The 16,585-nt window shown below is 37.0% G+C and overlaps 1 protein-coding gene across 2 annotated transcripts in view; it reads right to left on the bottom strand.

Annotated features, from left to right (window-relative positions):
- Positions 1–16,585, bottom strand: part of CTBS (chitobiase) — a 36,260-nt gene that overhangs the window by 10,768 nt on the left and 8,907 nt on the right. Inside the window, exons 1-6 of one of the 2 annotated variants that reach the window (XM_036256936.1) lie at positions 15,999–16,172; positions 12,769–12,907; positions 12,051–12,259; positions 5,325–5,496; positions 3,417–3,514; positions 2,890–3,051 (exon numbers count right to left, since the gene is read on the bottom strand). In XM_036256936.1, the coding sequence (XP_036112829.1) occupies positions 2,890–3,051; positions 3,417–3,514; positions 5,325–5,496; positions 12,051–12,259; positions 12,769–12,907; positions 15,999–16,172 (954 nt within the window). Of the gene's footprint in view, positions 1–2,889; positions 3,052–3,416; positions 3,515–5,324; positions 5,497–12,050; positions 12,260–12,768; positions 12,908–15,998; positions 16,173–16,585 lie in introns of those variants that run through there. The other variant, XM_036256937.1, reaches the window with a different exon arrangement.

The following is a 16,585-nucleotide window of genomic DNA, read 5'->3' as shown; positions in this document are numbered from 1 at the left end:
CTGAGGACATTTTTTGTTCAGATAGAATAGGAGGGAGAGAGAGAGAGAGAAACATCGATGTGAAAGGGACACATCAAGTGGCTGCCACCCGCATGACCAACCAGGGCCAGGGACAAACTGCAACCAAGGTACATGCCCTTAGCGGGAACCGAACCCGGGTCTCTCGGGACCGCAGGCTGATGCTCTAACTGCTGAGCCAAACCGGCCAGGTCTGAAGGGTTTTTTTGAAGAAAAAGATAAAATATATGAGCAAACAAAATGGCAATGAATACATATCTATCGACAATGGAATCTACAAACAAAATGAGCAGGCAGAACGGAAACATTCTCATAGATACAGAGAACATTTTGTTGGTTGCCAGATGGGAGGGGGGTTGGGGGAATGGGTGAAAAAGGTGAAGGGATTAAGAAGTACAAATTCATTGCTAGACTGACAAACCTCAAAGGGAAAGGGGTTGGGGTTTGGGGAGATATAAACCAAAGAACTTATATGCATAAAAAAAAAAAAGTTAATGGCAATAGACAAGGTAAGTACCTCTTTTTCTCCGTCTTACAGAATTGATCTAAGAGCCTGTCAGGTCTGAACTCCATGTGTGCCTTATGCACATAGCTGATGAAGAACCATAAACTAGAAAATGGTCTGTGCTCACTTTCTACCCTGTAAAGTCCTTCGCCCCAATAACACCTGCCTCTACTTAATACTAACAGTCTCTCTTAGAAGGTATATCATCTGTTGGATAAGGGATAAAGGAAAGAGAAAAGAAGATCTAGGCAAAAGGGTAGAGGAAGAGGAAAAATAGGTAAAAATTAGAATGACCCGTGGTTAAAAATAATTTACTGATTTTTTAGATACATCTGGGGAAATTTTTAAAGGCAATTCTCAACTAATGCCAGTAACATTTTTTTTCTTTATGGTAGCGTTGCTGGAATTAAAATAGTCTCCTAAAATGAGTACTTTGAAGGACAATAGTCACTTGGTAAATAAATAAGCTATGGCATATTTAAGTATAATAAACTCATTTCATACAAGCACATCTTATACTATATCTTATATTCTGTCTTTTCAAATATTTAGAACTAGTAAAAGCCACGCATGCTCTAGTAACAATTGTGATTCACCATTAAAAGGAAACTTGAAAAGCTTGTATGTAAATATAGAAATACTGATTTTTGAAGATTTAGAAGCAAACCCAAATACATATACCTTTGAATTTATTGTCATTCTAGCTAGTACTTTTTGACACTGTTAAGAAATTTCAAATGCCTCAAAATAGTGAAGGATCAGGGATGAAAAACTGAGTATATGTAAGATTGATATATGTGTGATTAAGGCATAAATGTCTTCAAGAATATTGAGTAGCAAGATGAAGCTGCTGTTGCTGAGACAGCATAAGAAAGCAGGGTGATTCTCTTTGGTCACACCAGAAACTTGATTTTGGTTGCTACAAATTCTACAATGAATAAAAAGAGGTATAACTAGGTTGTTGTCTAATGCGCCATTAAATGAATGTCCTTCAAGGCTCATCAGAATGTTTTCTGAATTCTAAGACCTTAAAGAATGTGTCTTCTTATTCATTAAGAAAAAAATAAGTCAGGGATTCAACAACACTACATCATAGTGTCAATCATTATTCTATATTACATATGTCTAAATTATGTGTAATTGGTTACACACAGCCCTTACAAAACACATCCATGACAAGCTCTTCCCCCTCCATGTTTCTATGAGTGCTGGGGAACAAGGTTCCATGTCAAACAATCAAACGGCGTATGTCGGGCAGCACTTCTCAAATCTTTTACTATAATGTACATTTTAAATCTCCAAGAGGGACATACAGTATGCATTGTTTTCCAAATATATTTATCCATGGTGTGTGTGCGTAATATTCATAGTTCCCAGAACAGAGTTCTATAAATGCTGTTTGGCAAAGGCGAGGTCACAGTATGCCCGAGTTTAATTACTAGGTATGTACACTAGATTCTAAAGTTTAGAAAACTGTTCAGTAAAGCTTTCTATGTAATTGATATATAGGTATATATAAATGTAAATTCATTATAATCTGTTAAACGTGTATGTTTGCAGTCATTTTTTATAAAAGAGTATCAGACCATTAGTTAAAAATACTTATTCTTACTGGAATTAACTTACATCATATCTTTTTAGGGCTCCTTTTACAGTAACATAATCCAAAGTGAATTCAAAGATAGTGTGTACTTAGATTTTTGAGGTGTGAAGTTTTTATTATGCTAAAGGTAAATTGTGAAAAATATAATTTTTCTTATGCCTCTTTGTCATGGCAATTCCCATTCATCAAACGTTACCTGACAGAATTGCTAATCATTCACTTAGTTTCTTCATGTCTGTAATATTTTTAGTCTTTGACTTTAACAGTGTTTTTTATTGGTCTAATATCACATAGCTTGACTGAATTGTGAAATAAATTGGAAATGATGCCATTTTCCACTGCAAAGTCCATGATGGAGTATTTCTTGTTCTCAGTCTCATTCTTTCCCACGTCAGAGCCTCATCAGAGATTTTATTTACTTTGAAATGGAGGCATTCAGAGCTAGCAGCCTATTTTGGCCCAAAGCTTATTAGAAGTCACACTCTTCATACTTGTCAACCATAAGGAACTCCTGTTTGTGATGTGCATGTTTTTATTACCCCACCTACAGCGACAAGTGGCGCAGGGCATTTCCACTGTGACCATAACTGGAACTGCTCACCAGGGAAGTAAAGATACTGATTACACAGATCAAATTGAAAGACGCGTCGACTACTGTAAACAGCTGCTGTACCTTAAAAGAAAACTGACAGAAATTCTCCATATCAAATATACAATTATGAAAACTAATAGAAATGAATGTTCCTAGGTTGTGAAGTCTTACTTTATAGTTAAAATATGGACACTTCTGATTATTGTCCCACAGGATTCCAGACATAGAACATTTTGTTTGCTTCATAATTTCTTTATAAGGCAACTGACGTCCTGCAGCATCACTACAGGGAGCTCCCCGGAAAGAGGCATGTGTAATGTTGCAAACATTATCCTAGAAATGCAAAAATGTTCATATTATAGATGATTAACTAAGCATAAGTTAAGAGTTAAATCTAAATATACCAAAGACTATGAGAAAAAATATGTACTATAAACATACTGACTATACAGTATGAAAATTAAATTCCATTGTTAAATGAAAATATAGAACATTCAGAAACTTTCATGGGATTGAATATTTAAAAATAAACTCTCTCCTTTTTAGTTTCAAACTATGTTTTAGAAATTCTAAAGTTTACATATTCTATATATAGAATAGCCTATAAGTTCTAAATAGAATATATATATATGAAAACAAGGTGTAAAAATACAAAATAAAGAGAAAAAAAAATTACATAAGAAATGAGCTGTTCTTACCTCTGATAGATTCAGGCAAGTATAATCATAACCAAACCAGGGATGACCCATTACAAGTTTCTTAGGGTTAATGCCCAACTGGATGTAGTCATCAAATGCTAATCAAACAGGGACAGAAAAAGCATATTTTTTTCTCTTCATACATCTACTAATATGTTCATACAAGCTATGCAGCCATTCCAAATCTGAGTTTGTAAAAACAGGTGCATTTATGCAAAATACTAATACAGTGTTTCTCTGATATTCTGAAAGTCATCCCTTAACTATAAATTCTAAAACACTTTCTAAACTTTTTCCTTTAAGTAATAACATACAAACCATTAAGATCAAATTGATGCAAAAAAATTACAAAATTTAATTCTAGGAAGAATTAAAGACACATTTAAGGAAAACATGCTGATTGTGTCTATTAACTGCTAAGATGTATGTTTGATATTTTAGATTCTAAAGTTTTGATAAAGTTCTGTAAGTTTTAAATTTTCGGTCTGGGATGACCTTGGAATTTCTAATAGAAAGCACAAGTGTTCCATGTTTTACAAATATCCTAAAAGTACGAACTACAGCTGGGGATGAGAAATGTCCCCTTCTTACTCTGTATTTAATACAGAGTATTAGATAATTTATATAGAAACAAAGAGAAAAATGAAGAAAGTACTGCTACTATCAATCCCTTTCTGCCCAATGCTGCAAGATATGTTTTTCCACCAAGAGAAGTCCAAGACCAACTAGAATGTTAAGTAAATTTGGTACTTTTCAGGGCCTTTGAGGTTGTTGTGTACCATTCAATATCCAAGAAAGGGCTGGGGTATGCATCATTTCCCAAACATATTTGATTATGAAACTTTTATTGATAGAACACAATTATCATCTCTTCCATGAAACACAGTTTGGGAATATTAAATTAAATAATTACTTTTTAATTGTATCAGAATTAAATTATTTGTCAAAATTTTAATAGTATGTGCTGTGATCAGACTATTCTGCCCAAACAACGAGGACATGATAAAATGAGGCCAGGTTCTAAGGTTTTACCTCTATATGAAAAAGAAAGAATTTTTAAATGTATTTACCAATTAACAATTAATCAGTGCCAACTGTTTGAGAAAAACTTACTTGAGTCCATATGATAACAAGCAACCTTTAATTCGATTAGCTGATGGGATACAAACCAATGCAAACTTTGAAAAGTATAATGCATCATATGAATGACAGATCACAAATACTCTTAATTGTGATGCTATACAGTCATACCCTCCTTATTGCACTTCAAAGATGTTGCTTGTTTTGCAAATTGACAACAGACTCTCCACCCACAAAATGATTATGACTTGCTTTATTGTGATACTTGCTTTATTGCTGTGGTCTAGAACCAAACCTATAATATCTCCTAGGTCTGCATATAATTTGTATACAGCATGTTACTAATAGTAATTGTCAACATAAAAGCCAATCCTATTAATCATGTATAGAAGGTACTCAGTCATGACTATCTTTGTTATTAAAGTATTTACTATTGGTTATTTTAACAAAAAATACCTTGTTAATTTCTAGATTTAAAAATATCTTATTCATGTAATTTTGAGAGAAGTGTGACAACTTGAAGTTAAAACACCTGCTTGAGTTTCAACTATATAATACTTAATAGTTGTGCAATTAAGACAACACCCTTCATCTCATGTATAATAGATGGTTAATAAATAACATACTTATCCCACAAGATTTTTTGAAGAATTAAATGAATACTTTTTGTAAAACTTTAAAGCTCTCCAAATTAAGTATTTTTCATATTTCAAGAAAGCTTTACAAATGGAAAAGGTATATAAATGACTTAGAAATACTAAAATATGTCTTAGTGTTTGAGGTTTTGGAATTAATATTAGCAATAGCTGATTATTTGTTGCATCTTACCAGTTATTATCTTATTATAGGGAGCATTGGCTGCTGCGATACATTCTGACCAGATCTGACTTTGTACATTATACGACATCACAAAGAGAAAGTCACAGGCATCTGCAATCCCCCTATAATTATAGCACCTTCTGTCTACGCATTTAGGAGACCAAGGTACATCAAAGGTTACCTGTGGAGAAACGCAAACCATTTTATGTAACATGATCAAATATACATATTATATCAGTTGTTTTGTTGAGTACATATTCTCTTGCCTCATCCTACCCAAGAGAACAGAACTGCTTTCATAAATGAATGTAAGGTTTGACACATGTAGAACTAGAACAGTTCTAAGAAACATACTTTTTTGACTACGTGGACTGACCCAGACATATATTTGAACAATGTTTTGGATCTATATTTGAATAATGGACATATATTTGGAACCAGACACATTTGGACATACTATACAATGACCAGGAACAGAGAACTGTGTAGAGGGGTATTAAACTCAAATGTCTTCAGAGGTGAGACTGGAAACTCAACAGATTGAAAGAAACCGGTATAATGACAGTAAGGTGTGGTGGGGCCTCTAAGCAACTGGAAAATAAAAGCAGCACACAGAAATAATTCAAATACAAACGTGTTTTTGTTTTGTTTTGTTTTTTTGGTACATGCCCCTAGCGGGAACCGAACCCGGGACTCTGGTCCTCAGGCTGATGCTCCAACCACTGAGCCAAACTGGCCAGAGCGAGACTAGGGCCAAAAGTGTTTTTTTTAAATCGTGCAGGCTTAATTGGTCAGACATATGTCTGGCACAAGCTGACTGGCCTGTGTTGGAAGTTTGAGCTCTGATTTACAATTACATCATTATGGTAGGTTCATTCCAATATTACAGTTAAAGAATAGTGGTGTTTTATAGCTACAGGTATAATCAACTCAAATGTTGAGCAAATCACTTAAATGCTCTAATTTTATGAAAATGTTCCGTTCCAATAAAACTTGAGTGGTAAATTACCTTTCATTTTGAATGGTGAGTCTTATATGTGTGCAAATATTCTAAAGTTTCATTAACAGTTCTTAATTAGGCTCCCAGTAAACCCATTGAATAATTATTACAAACAATTGAGATACTTTGGTTAAAATTTTTACACTTTTGCCAATTTATTCTACTATTACTCTTTTTAAAAGTAATAATTCTTGGAATATTAGCACTAAATTAATCTCTCTGCTTTACAAAAAAAAGCTTATAGGTTATAAAGTGAAATTTTTACTTATTGGACCCTGTTTTATTACTGCTTCCTATTACAGAATGGGAGCTATACTATTGTAAAGAAGAAACTAAATAATTGCTACCAAGCAGGTAAATTTCAAATCCATTTTGTAAGTCCTTACTTCTCTCCTGAGCATTAAGAGCATTTCCACTGGGATTTCATGTCATAGTTAATCTTATATTTTTGAGAAGGCAGCATTAATAATTTAGACAAATCAAAAGACTCTGGTCTTGACTCTGTTATAACTAGGTCTGCGTAACGTAAAACATCTAAATTTGTGTTCATACCTATGAAAATGAGGCTGTAGAAGGAACTCTTCAAAAGTATTTTTAGTTCTTTAATTCTATGACCAACATTCTGTAATCTTAAATTACCATCTTTACCCCCAAACACATTTCTCCTTCCAGACTCTATTTTAGTCCCTTTTTTTTTGGTCACCAGTTTCGGAACCTTTTCTGACTCCTCTTCCCTATACTCCATCACTAATCTCATATTTTCCTTTGGGTGGCTTCTCACAAGTGTTCAGCCCTCTCTTTTCCATTAATTAATTCAATAAATATTAATTGAATACTTGCTGACTGTTAGGGTTATGCCATCATCACAATCCAAACCACAAATCCCATTATTGTTTTATTGGCTTAGTCCTTACTGGTTTTCCTTTCTCCTCTAGACTATTTTACACACTGCTATAGAATCTTCTTATCCAAACACTTTCTACACATGTAACCTGTTACTTACAGAATAAATTGTATGCCCTTCAGTCTGATATTCTTGATCTGACACAATCTGACCTATCTTGGCAACTGTGCCTCCCACTAATTTACCTAACATGAACTTGACATAGAAGCCCAAATTGTTCTACTTGCCCCTCAAACATAGATATTCCTACTGCAAAGTCTGCTCAATCTTTCTTCTTGCTGTCTCACTATAGCTTAACCAGTACTAGCAAATAGGTTATTTTTTTCCACACACCAATTCTAATCTATTAATAACAGCAATGTAATGAATGAGGGAAAAGTTTTTAAGACCAAACTATGTGAGGAGAGGAGTCTGGCTGCCTCAGTCTGAATCAATCACTGGGGATATTTTTGTGATTCTGAGAGAGGTTTGGAATCACTGGTTAATATCACTTACATAATATATAATATAAGATATATTTTATCTCTCTCTATATTTCCTAGTTAACTAGATTTAAATTTTTTGAAAGGCAAGTATCATTCATTCTCTCAATGATGTTTAAAGGAGCTGGTCCCTGTCTTCATAAAACTCACTGTCTAGGCTTAATATTTTATTTTTAGCTTTGTTGAGGTATAATTAACAAATAAAATTGTAATATATTTAGAGTGCAACATGATGATTTGATGTGCATATATATTATGAAAGGATTCCCACCACCAAGTTAATTAACACATCAAACATGCCACATATTTACTTTTTTTTTTATTAGCGATAATATTTAAGTTCTACTTTATAATCAAATTTCATTTATATAATACAGCATTATCAACTATAGTCACTATATTATATAGTAATCCTCAGACTTTATTCATTTTTTAATTATAAGTTTATACCCTTTTACCAGCCTCTCCTATTAAGATTCTACACATAAGTGATACCATGTAGTATCTGCCTTTGTCTGTCCGGCATACTTCCCTGAGCACAATTTCTTCCAGGTTATTCAAGTAGTCACTAATGGCAAGATTTAATTCTTTTTCCTTTTTTTTTTTTTTTATTTTGAGAGAGAGAAAGGAGAGAGAACATAGATTTGCTGTTCTACTCATTACTCATTGGTTGATTCTCCAGTGCCCCCTGACCAGGGATAGAACCCACAATCCTGGCATACCTGAACAATGCTCCAATCAACTGAGCTACCTGACCAGGGCTTGCCTTCTTTTTAAAATCTGGGTAATATTTCTGTGTGTGAGGGGGGGGTGGGGGGGGGGAGATAGGTGGCGGGAGAAGTATAATCACATTTTCTTATCCATTCATCCATTGACAGATACTTAGGCTGTTTTCATAACTTTGCTCTTGTGAATAATGCTGCAATACCATGGGAGTACAGCTATCTCTTTGAGATATTTTGTTTCCTTGGATATATATCCGGAGGTAGGAGTCCTGAATTTTATATTAGTTCTATTTTTAATTTCGTGAAGAACTATTTTTCACAGTGGTTGTACCAAGTTTACATTCCTACCAACAGTAACAAGGTTGCATGTTTATCAGAATTTATCCATATGTTCTAAGTTATCTAATTTGTTGATGTATAATTGTTCATAGTAGTGTCTTATGATCCTTAGGATGTCTCATTTATCAGTCGCAATGTCTCTTCTTTCATTACGTGAGTCTTCTTTTATAGTCTAGTTAAAAGTTTGTCAATTTTATCTTTCATAAAAACCCAGCTCTTAGTTTCATTAATCTTTTCTATTATCTTTATAGTCTATTTCATTCATTTCCATTCTGATCATTGTTATTTCCTTCCTTCTACTAACTCTGGGCTTCATTTGTTTTTTGTTTTCTTTTCTAGTTTCTCTGAAGTATAAGATTAGGTTGTTTATTCAAGAGATTTCTTCTTAATGCAGGCATTTATTAGTATAAACTTCCTTCTTAGAGTTGCTTTTGCCTGCATCCCATGAGTTTTAACATGTTGTATTTCTCCTTTCATTTGTCTCAAGATATTTTTATTTCAATTTTTATTTCTTTTTTTGATCCATTGGTTGTTCAGTAACATACTGTTTAATTTGTACATATTTGTAAATTTTCCAGTTTTCTTCTTATAATTGATTTTTAGTTTCATATCATTGTGGTCAGAATTTTTAAAACATGCAATACTTGTCCTGGCTGGGTGGCTCAGTTGGCTGAAGCATTATCCTGTACATTAAAGGGTTGCAAGTTTGATTCCAGATCAGGGCATATACCTAGGTTGCAGGTTCAGTCCCCGGTCAGGGCATGTACAATAGCTGTTTCTCTCTCACATCGGTATTTCTCTCTCACTCCCTTCCTCTTTCTTTTTTTTTAAATCCTCACCTGAGTACATTTTTCCTTTTTTTTTGTTTTGTTCAGATAAAGTGGAAGGGAGAGAGAGGAAGAGACAGAGAGAGAGAAAAACATTGACGTGAAAGGGACACATCAAGTGGCTGCCTCCCACACGACCCAACCAAGGCTGGGGACAAACCACAACGGAGGTACGTGCCCTTAGCGGGAACCGAACCCGGGTCTCTCTGGACCGCAGGCCGATGCTCTAACCACTGAGCAAAACCAGCCAGGGCTCTTCCTTCCTCTTTCTAAAAATCAATAATAAACATCTGACTATTTAGTCAGGGGCACTGACCTCTTTTCCCTTTGATTGTCAAATAAAAAATGACAACAGCCAACACAACAACAGTCCTCTAGTGTGTGCCCTTTCTTGAACCATAAATATGTCTCATATAATAGAGTTGCTTGTCGCATAATAAGGTTGTATCTGATTTATTAATTCTTGGTACCAGAAGTCCTTATATACAAGTACAGGCACCTGATTTTAAGTCACTTTGGAGCCAAAAGGGGAGGTAATTAGTATATATTTTTTTGTAAATTAATCAAAATTATACTTATTTTTTTTGTCAGATCAGCAAGAAATATATTTTTTGGTGTGCTGCAGAATTTTAGTCATTTGTGTGTGCCATGAGATGAAACAGGCTGAAAGTCTCCGCTCTAACATGTAGTTTCCTTATTGAAGTCTCCCTGCTGATTATCTGTCTGGATAATCTATCCACTGTTGGTAGTGGAGTATAGAAGTCCCCTACTGTTACCGTATTTCTATCTCTTGCTCCCTTCAGATATGTTATCATTTGCTTGATATATCTGGGTGCTCTAATGTGGATGCATAAATATTTATAACATATATTGGTCCAGTTGATGTGTCTCATAAGTTCCTTAAGCTATCTTCAGTCTTTTTCATTCTTCATTTCTTTTTAATGCTCTGATGAGATGAATTTCTCTACCATGACATTTACTGATCCTTTTTTTCTGCTTGATTCAGTCTTTTGTTGAACCCCTCTGTTGAATTTTTCAGTTCCATTATTGTTATTCTTCATTTCTATGATTTCTGTTCAGTGCTTTTTAGTATTTTCTCTTTGTTGAGATTCTCATTTTGTTCAGATATTGCTTTTCTGACCTCAGTGAGTCACATTATGACTATTATTTTGAATTCACTATTGAGTAAATCACTTATCTCTATTTCATTAAGATCTTTTTATAATGTTTTATCTTGTTATTTTGTTTGGGTCTGGAGAGAATTGCAGTCACTACCTAGACGTGTGCTAATTAGAAGCCAGACCCTCAGGCAGCAACTTGTAAAATATGCTGTCAAACCCTTCCAGGAAAAGACTAGGAGATATGAGGGGGTTTGTCTGCTCTTCCTGAGCTGAGCCCTAGAGGGGAATACCCACTGCAAGTACTCAAGTGCCTTGGGAACCTCTTCTTTGCTATGTCCTGTGAGACCGGTGAGTGCAAGCCCTGCTGGCTTTTAGAGCTAGGTTTGGGGGACCCATCCCTCATGTGGAGCCTTAAAAAACTGAGGCACTAAATGTGCGTTCCGAACCCTCCACTCTCAGAGAAAAGCTGAAGTTGGGGCTCCCTCCCTATTATATGGTGCTGGGTCAGTAATGGGGTTTATGGCAAGAGTGTGTTTCACCCTTTCCTACCCATTTCAGTGTTATTTTCTCAGTCACCAGATGTGTAGGCAGTCAGCTAGATTCTGAATTTCTCTCCAAGGAAATTGTTTCATTTGTAGCTGTACATTCCATGTGTCCATCTGAGGCAGAAAACTCAGGAATTCCTATGTCTCCACTTGGTCCAGAATCTCCTAGTCTAGTAATTTTTAATCATATTCACCTATGAAACTCTTTTAAAAATATGGACTCTGGCCCTGGCTGGTTTGGCTCAGCGGTTGGAGCATCGGCCTGTGGACCAGAGAATCCTGGGTTTGGTCCCGCTAGGGGCACGTACCAAAAAGAAATATATATATATATATGGACTCTAGGCTCACTTAAACCATGTGAATAGTAATCTCTGGGAGTGGGTTCCAGTGTGAGTTTGTGTGTGTGTGTGTGTGTGTGTGTGTGTGTAAGTATTTCCCACGAATACTTACCTTGATATATGGCCAGGTTTGAGAATCACTAATATGGGGCCACATTATCCTTTGTTACCCACACATTGCCTGGCAAGATAAGATGCCTTGTGCTATGATCTTCTGCTCTAATCACACTCATTATGGCAGTGGGGAAGCACCCAGCCTTTTGTCATAGCTCTGACCAGATCTTCGGAGTGAGTCCTTTGGGCCTTGGTGGGCTCCAGGTGCTTTACACTGAACTTCATTCAGGTGCTGAACTTTTTTCTACTTAATTACTATAAAACTGAGAGTCTATTAGCTATACCTTCATGAATACATTTTGATAAGAAAATTTAGGGATTTCATCAAAGGAATTTTTACCTGTGATCCCTCAATTTCATGATGGAAAGAATCTGCAGTTTCTTTGACTAAAGCAGTTAATGCGTCATATTCAGGTGATGAACAATTAACTTCTTCCTCCACATTTATATTAATTCCGTCCATGTACTGTGTTGTGGCCAAAGTAACTTGCTGAGCTATCCAGGATGCTCTGAAATCAGGATCAATGATATCCTTTAAGGTTACTTCTCCTGTGAAAGAAATACACATATTTTGTGCATATATGCTTTTCACGGGTTAATGACATTCACTTTACAAACCCATTCCAAAGAGATCAAAATGTCCTTTAAACATCTCATCATTTTGGAATACTAAGTTTCCAATTTAAATATTCTAAATGAAGAAATAAGATATCAAAATAATAAAAAGTTATTTCTTATTCATCTCCAAAATAACCATCATGAGTAATTAGTAAAATCATTTTCAAAGCAGAAGCAGAAATTATGTACTATGACTAGCTCAAGATCACCCTGCTAATTACGAGTCACTTTTTGTTCAAAACAATGCAGTTTATATAATTAATGCTTTAATCATATTTGTATTTGTAAAATGAATTAAACAGTATTTAAGATTGAATGTAGGATGCTAAGAAATATACCAGATGAACATGAAAAGGGAATTTTTTGGAAAGCAGGAATACGAAATGATGCAAGTAAATTTACCTATTATCTGGACATACCTGGTAAAAGTTGTCACTCACCTTTTAGCACTACTCTGGCTTCTTTTGAATGAGCATGGCACATAAGTTCTGAGTCATATTTTCCAAAAACTGCCACAGTCGTAATATGTGACCAGTCATAATTTTTCCAAGTTTTGTCACCAACATCAAACACAAAGACCTGCAGGACAACAAGGATAAGCAAGCACAATCACTGAAACCAAGAAGCATATAATGCCGACCCCCCCCCCCCTTAAAATAACATTAAACACCAAACATATGCCCGGCACTGGGGGCACCGAGAGTCCAGAGTGAATAAGACATTCGGGTAGGGGTCCAAATATAATTGGTGGCAGGGGAAATTAGCCAGCCTGAAAAGTAGGCAGTTGTAGCTAGGAGGAGACTGTGTGGCAAGGCCTGGAGGCAGAGAAAACATGGTGGTTCTGTAACTAAACACTGAGTATGACTCGCGCCTAGAATTTGGATTGCAACAGCAGGGGAGAACCAGAGAGTGGCAGGCAGGATAAATCATAAAAGGCTTTGAAAGCCCTCTTGAGAAATTAAGGTTTTAGCCTGAAAAGGGGGGTTTAAAGAACTCACACATTTGTATTTTAGGTCTTTATTTATGTATGCATTTCAGAAAATTCTCTAAATGAAGTGGAAATGGATTCAAGAGAAGTGAAAACTGGAGGCAGATATCTAATAGGGAAGCTGTTGGAAGAATACAGACAGGAGATGATGGTGATCTCGACTAATGTTGTGGAACAGCAGACAAAGGTGAGATTAGTGACCAGATCTGAAAGATCCCAAGGAGGCAGAATGAACAGGACTTTGTGACTATTTGAATGAGTTAGGCAAGAGAAAAAGGGGAGTTTGATAACCCTCAAGTTTCTGGCTGTTGTAAGTGGAGCCACAGATGCTGCATTTCTAGGAATGATTTTTGGTGAACCTGACTTCTTAGAATAGTACTCAAGTTAAATTTTAACACAGACAATGTTATGTTTCTTCAGTATTTTTACCCCACAGATAATTCTAGAAGCACAGAAGGTTCAATGATTATTATTATGGATCCCAAATAAGGTGTTAGTTAATTGATTCAGCTAATACTTATTGAATTCCATCCTGTAAGGTATAGGAATAGTATATTGCTAGGCATGAGTGACAAAGAGGATAAAAAGAGAGAATAGGTTCGTTATTTAAGTACAATGGTGTTAAGGGCTGCATGGGAATGCAGGAGATCATGTCAGCATCTAGGGGACCCGCTTCCCCTAGCTGGGCAGGAAAACTTCACTGAGGACTACACACTTGTAGGAAAGGACTGAAATCTGGGGAGTGATGTGGACAGAATGGAGGAGACATACATATGAACAACAAAAAGCATTCTCAGCAGAGGGAACAAAAAGTGCAAAGGTCTCAATTCCTCAAGAGAATTCTGAATTTTTGGAACCAAAAGAACGTCAATGTGGCGAGACCACAAAATCCTGTAAGTACATGGAATCAGATGAAACTAGTAAGGTAGGCAGGTGGTGGCAAGATCAAGTAAAGCTTTGTGGACCAGGGGGGATTTTGTATTTTATTCTGAGATCAATGGGAAGCCATTAGAGTATTTTAAGTACGGGTGGAACCTAAGACGTACATTAAGAAATAGGAAAGGGAGAGGGAAGGAGATATCAGCGGGTCACTTTGAATAGAATAGATGGGGAAGGTTAGTGGGGAGAGCTAGCTATAAAAGTTAAACTGAACATTTCTCAATTTTCCAACCTCTAGGTTTTTGTTTTATTTTACTTTTTTTTTTCTTTACTGATTTATAGGGAGAGGAAGGGACAGGGAGAGATAGAAACATCGATGAGAGAACATCAATTGGCCACCTCCTGCATGCCCCGCACTGGGGATCGGGCCCACAACCTGGGCATGTGCCCTGACCACTGGGAATCGAACCAGCAGTCTCTAAGTGCATAGGTCAATGCTCAACTACTGAGCCACACCGGCCGAGCTTATTTTACTTTTCAGAATTAACTCTGCATAACTCATTTTTTCTGCTAAGCAATTGCCCACTGAAATAATAAAAATGTAAAAATGCAAAACTGAACAGCTTGTTTTTAGATTCATATTTCCATCACAAGACTTATTCCTTATCTTAATCTGGTAATTAAAACTGAATACGTTAAAAACAATACTGGTGGCTTGTGATATAATAGAAATTCTAAAAAAAAAAAAAAAAAATAGCTGGATGAACCAATTGAAAGTACAAGGGGAAAAAAAGCTATGTAGTCTAGTCTTGGGGTTGGAAAAGGTCAGTAGAGAAAAAGACCATTACCATGAACATAAAAATGAACACAATTTTGCTTGTTTGCACAATTGGTTTTCCAAATGCCCACAGACACTGTCTAACCTGCTAAGAGGTATTGCTGGTATAGTAAGTCTTTCAGATGTTAAGTATCCATAGTAGGCAGGTTCTCTCTCCATCATCAGCAAACACTTTCACCACTTTAATTTTTTCTCCTAAACAATGTATGTATGCTTTTTAAAACAAAAATTGGCATTGAATTGCCACAGCCTCAAACTTCATCTTCTAGATTAAGAACTAGCAATTGCCCCTACATTACAAAATAATGCTCCTTGGACTGAGCCTTTTCACCTCTGTGATGTCCAGTTCCTGCTGCAGTATCAAACTCTAGGCAGTCAGGTAGTTTTCAGGTTGCCTTGGAAACAGTTTGATTCCAGTTGCCAACGGCCTTACAGATTGTTAGTTAAATAGACGGAAAATTCACTGAAAGACCTATTTTTAGCCCCTCCTTGGGTGGTTTGTGAGGTGCCTAAAGGAAAGGGGTGGTGGGTCTAGGAAAGCAAAGGTAGGCAGACATTCCGCCCTGCAATGCACTGTTGGAGTGCCGAGATTCTTTCCAACTGAATCCTCATTCTCTTGAAAATCAGGGGGTCTTGCTACTTAGAAAATGTCTCATTATCCTAGCTCCTTGCTTGTGAGCCTAGAGTGCGATGCGGAGACACAGCGGGTAATGACAAGAGCTTTGTGTGGTTAGATCTGGGTTTGAATACTTGCTGTGTGTGAGACCAGGGAGAAGTTACTCAACCTTGCTGAGATCGAGTTTCCTCATTTAAAAGACGACGGAAATTCAGAAGTAGAAAGGCCCTGTGCTGAGTGTTAAATTGGTTTCAGCGCCCACACCAGCTCTTTCTAGGGCTCAGTTCTACTCTAACTCCTCTTTGAGCTTGGAGGACCAGACCCAGAGGGGCAGGCGAGAGGCGCGAACCTCGAAGTCGGGCTGTTTGTAGATGGGTTGGCACAGCGCTGGATCCTGGCACGGGCATTTGGCCCTAGCCCCGACGGGCCACAGCAGCGGCAGCAGCAGAAGCCGAGCGATCCCAAGGGCGCTGCTCCTCCGGCGGGCTAGGAGGCGCTGGAGCCTGAGCGATGGTCGGGACATGCTGATTGTTCACCCGTCACCGGTCACCTGGCGCGAGTGGGTTCCTCGGGCCAGGCCAGAGGGGCGGGGCCTGCGGCTTTCCAGGTGGGGCGGGGTGGGCGGTGCGCCCGGGGTGGAGGGGGCGGGTGGGGGCGGGTGGGGGCCTGGGCATTATTAGCCAAGGCTGGGTGCCTGCAGGCTGGAGGTGGTAGAAAGGCTTCTGTGGAAAGTGACTCTCCAGTGAGCCAGCGTCTCAGGTCACAGACGACCAGTTGACTCAATCAAGTAAATATCGTCTGTACCTTTCATATCTCCACCAACACTGCAGCAGTTAGTGGTTTGTGCACGCCTGTGGAGTCGGAGGTGGAGTATTTAGAGTATTATTTGCTATTAAACTACCTATTCTTTTCTTTTTTTAATTAATTTTTTTGTTA

This window comes from Molossus molossus, unplaced genomic scaffold (assembly GCF_014108415.1).
Source record: "Molossus molossus isolate mMolMol1 unplaced genomic scaffold, mMolMol1.p scaffold_m16_p_12, whole genome shotgun sequence".
Taxonomy (NCBI): Eukaryota; Metazoa; Chordata; class Mammalia; order Chiroptera; family Molossidae; genus Molossus; species Molossus molossus.
This window is presented reverse-complemented; position numbering and strand designations above follow the sequence as displayed.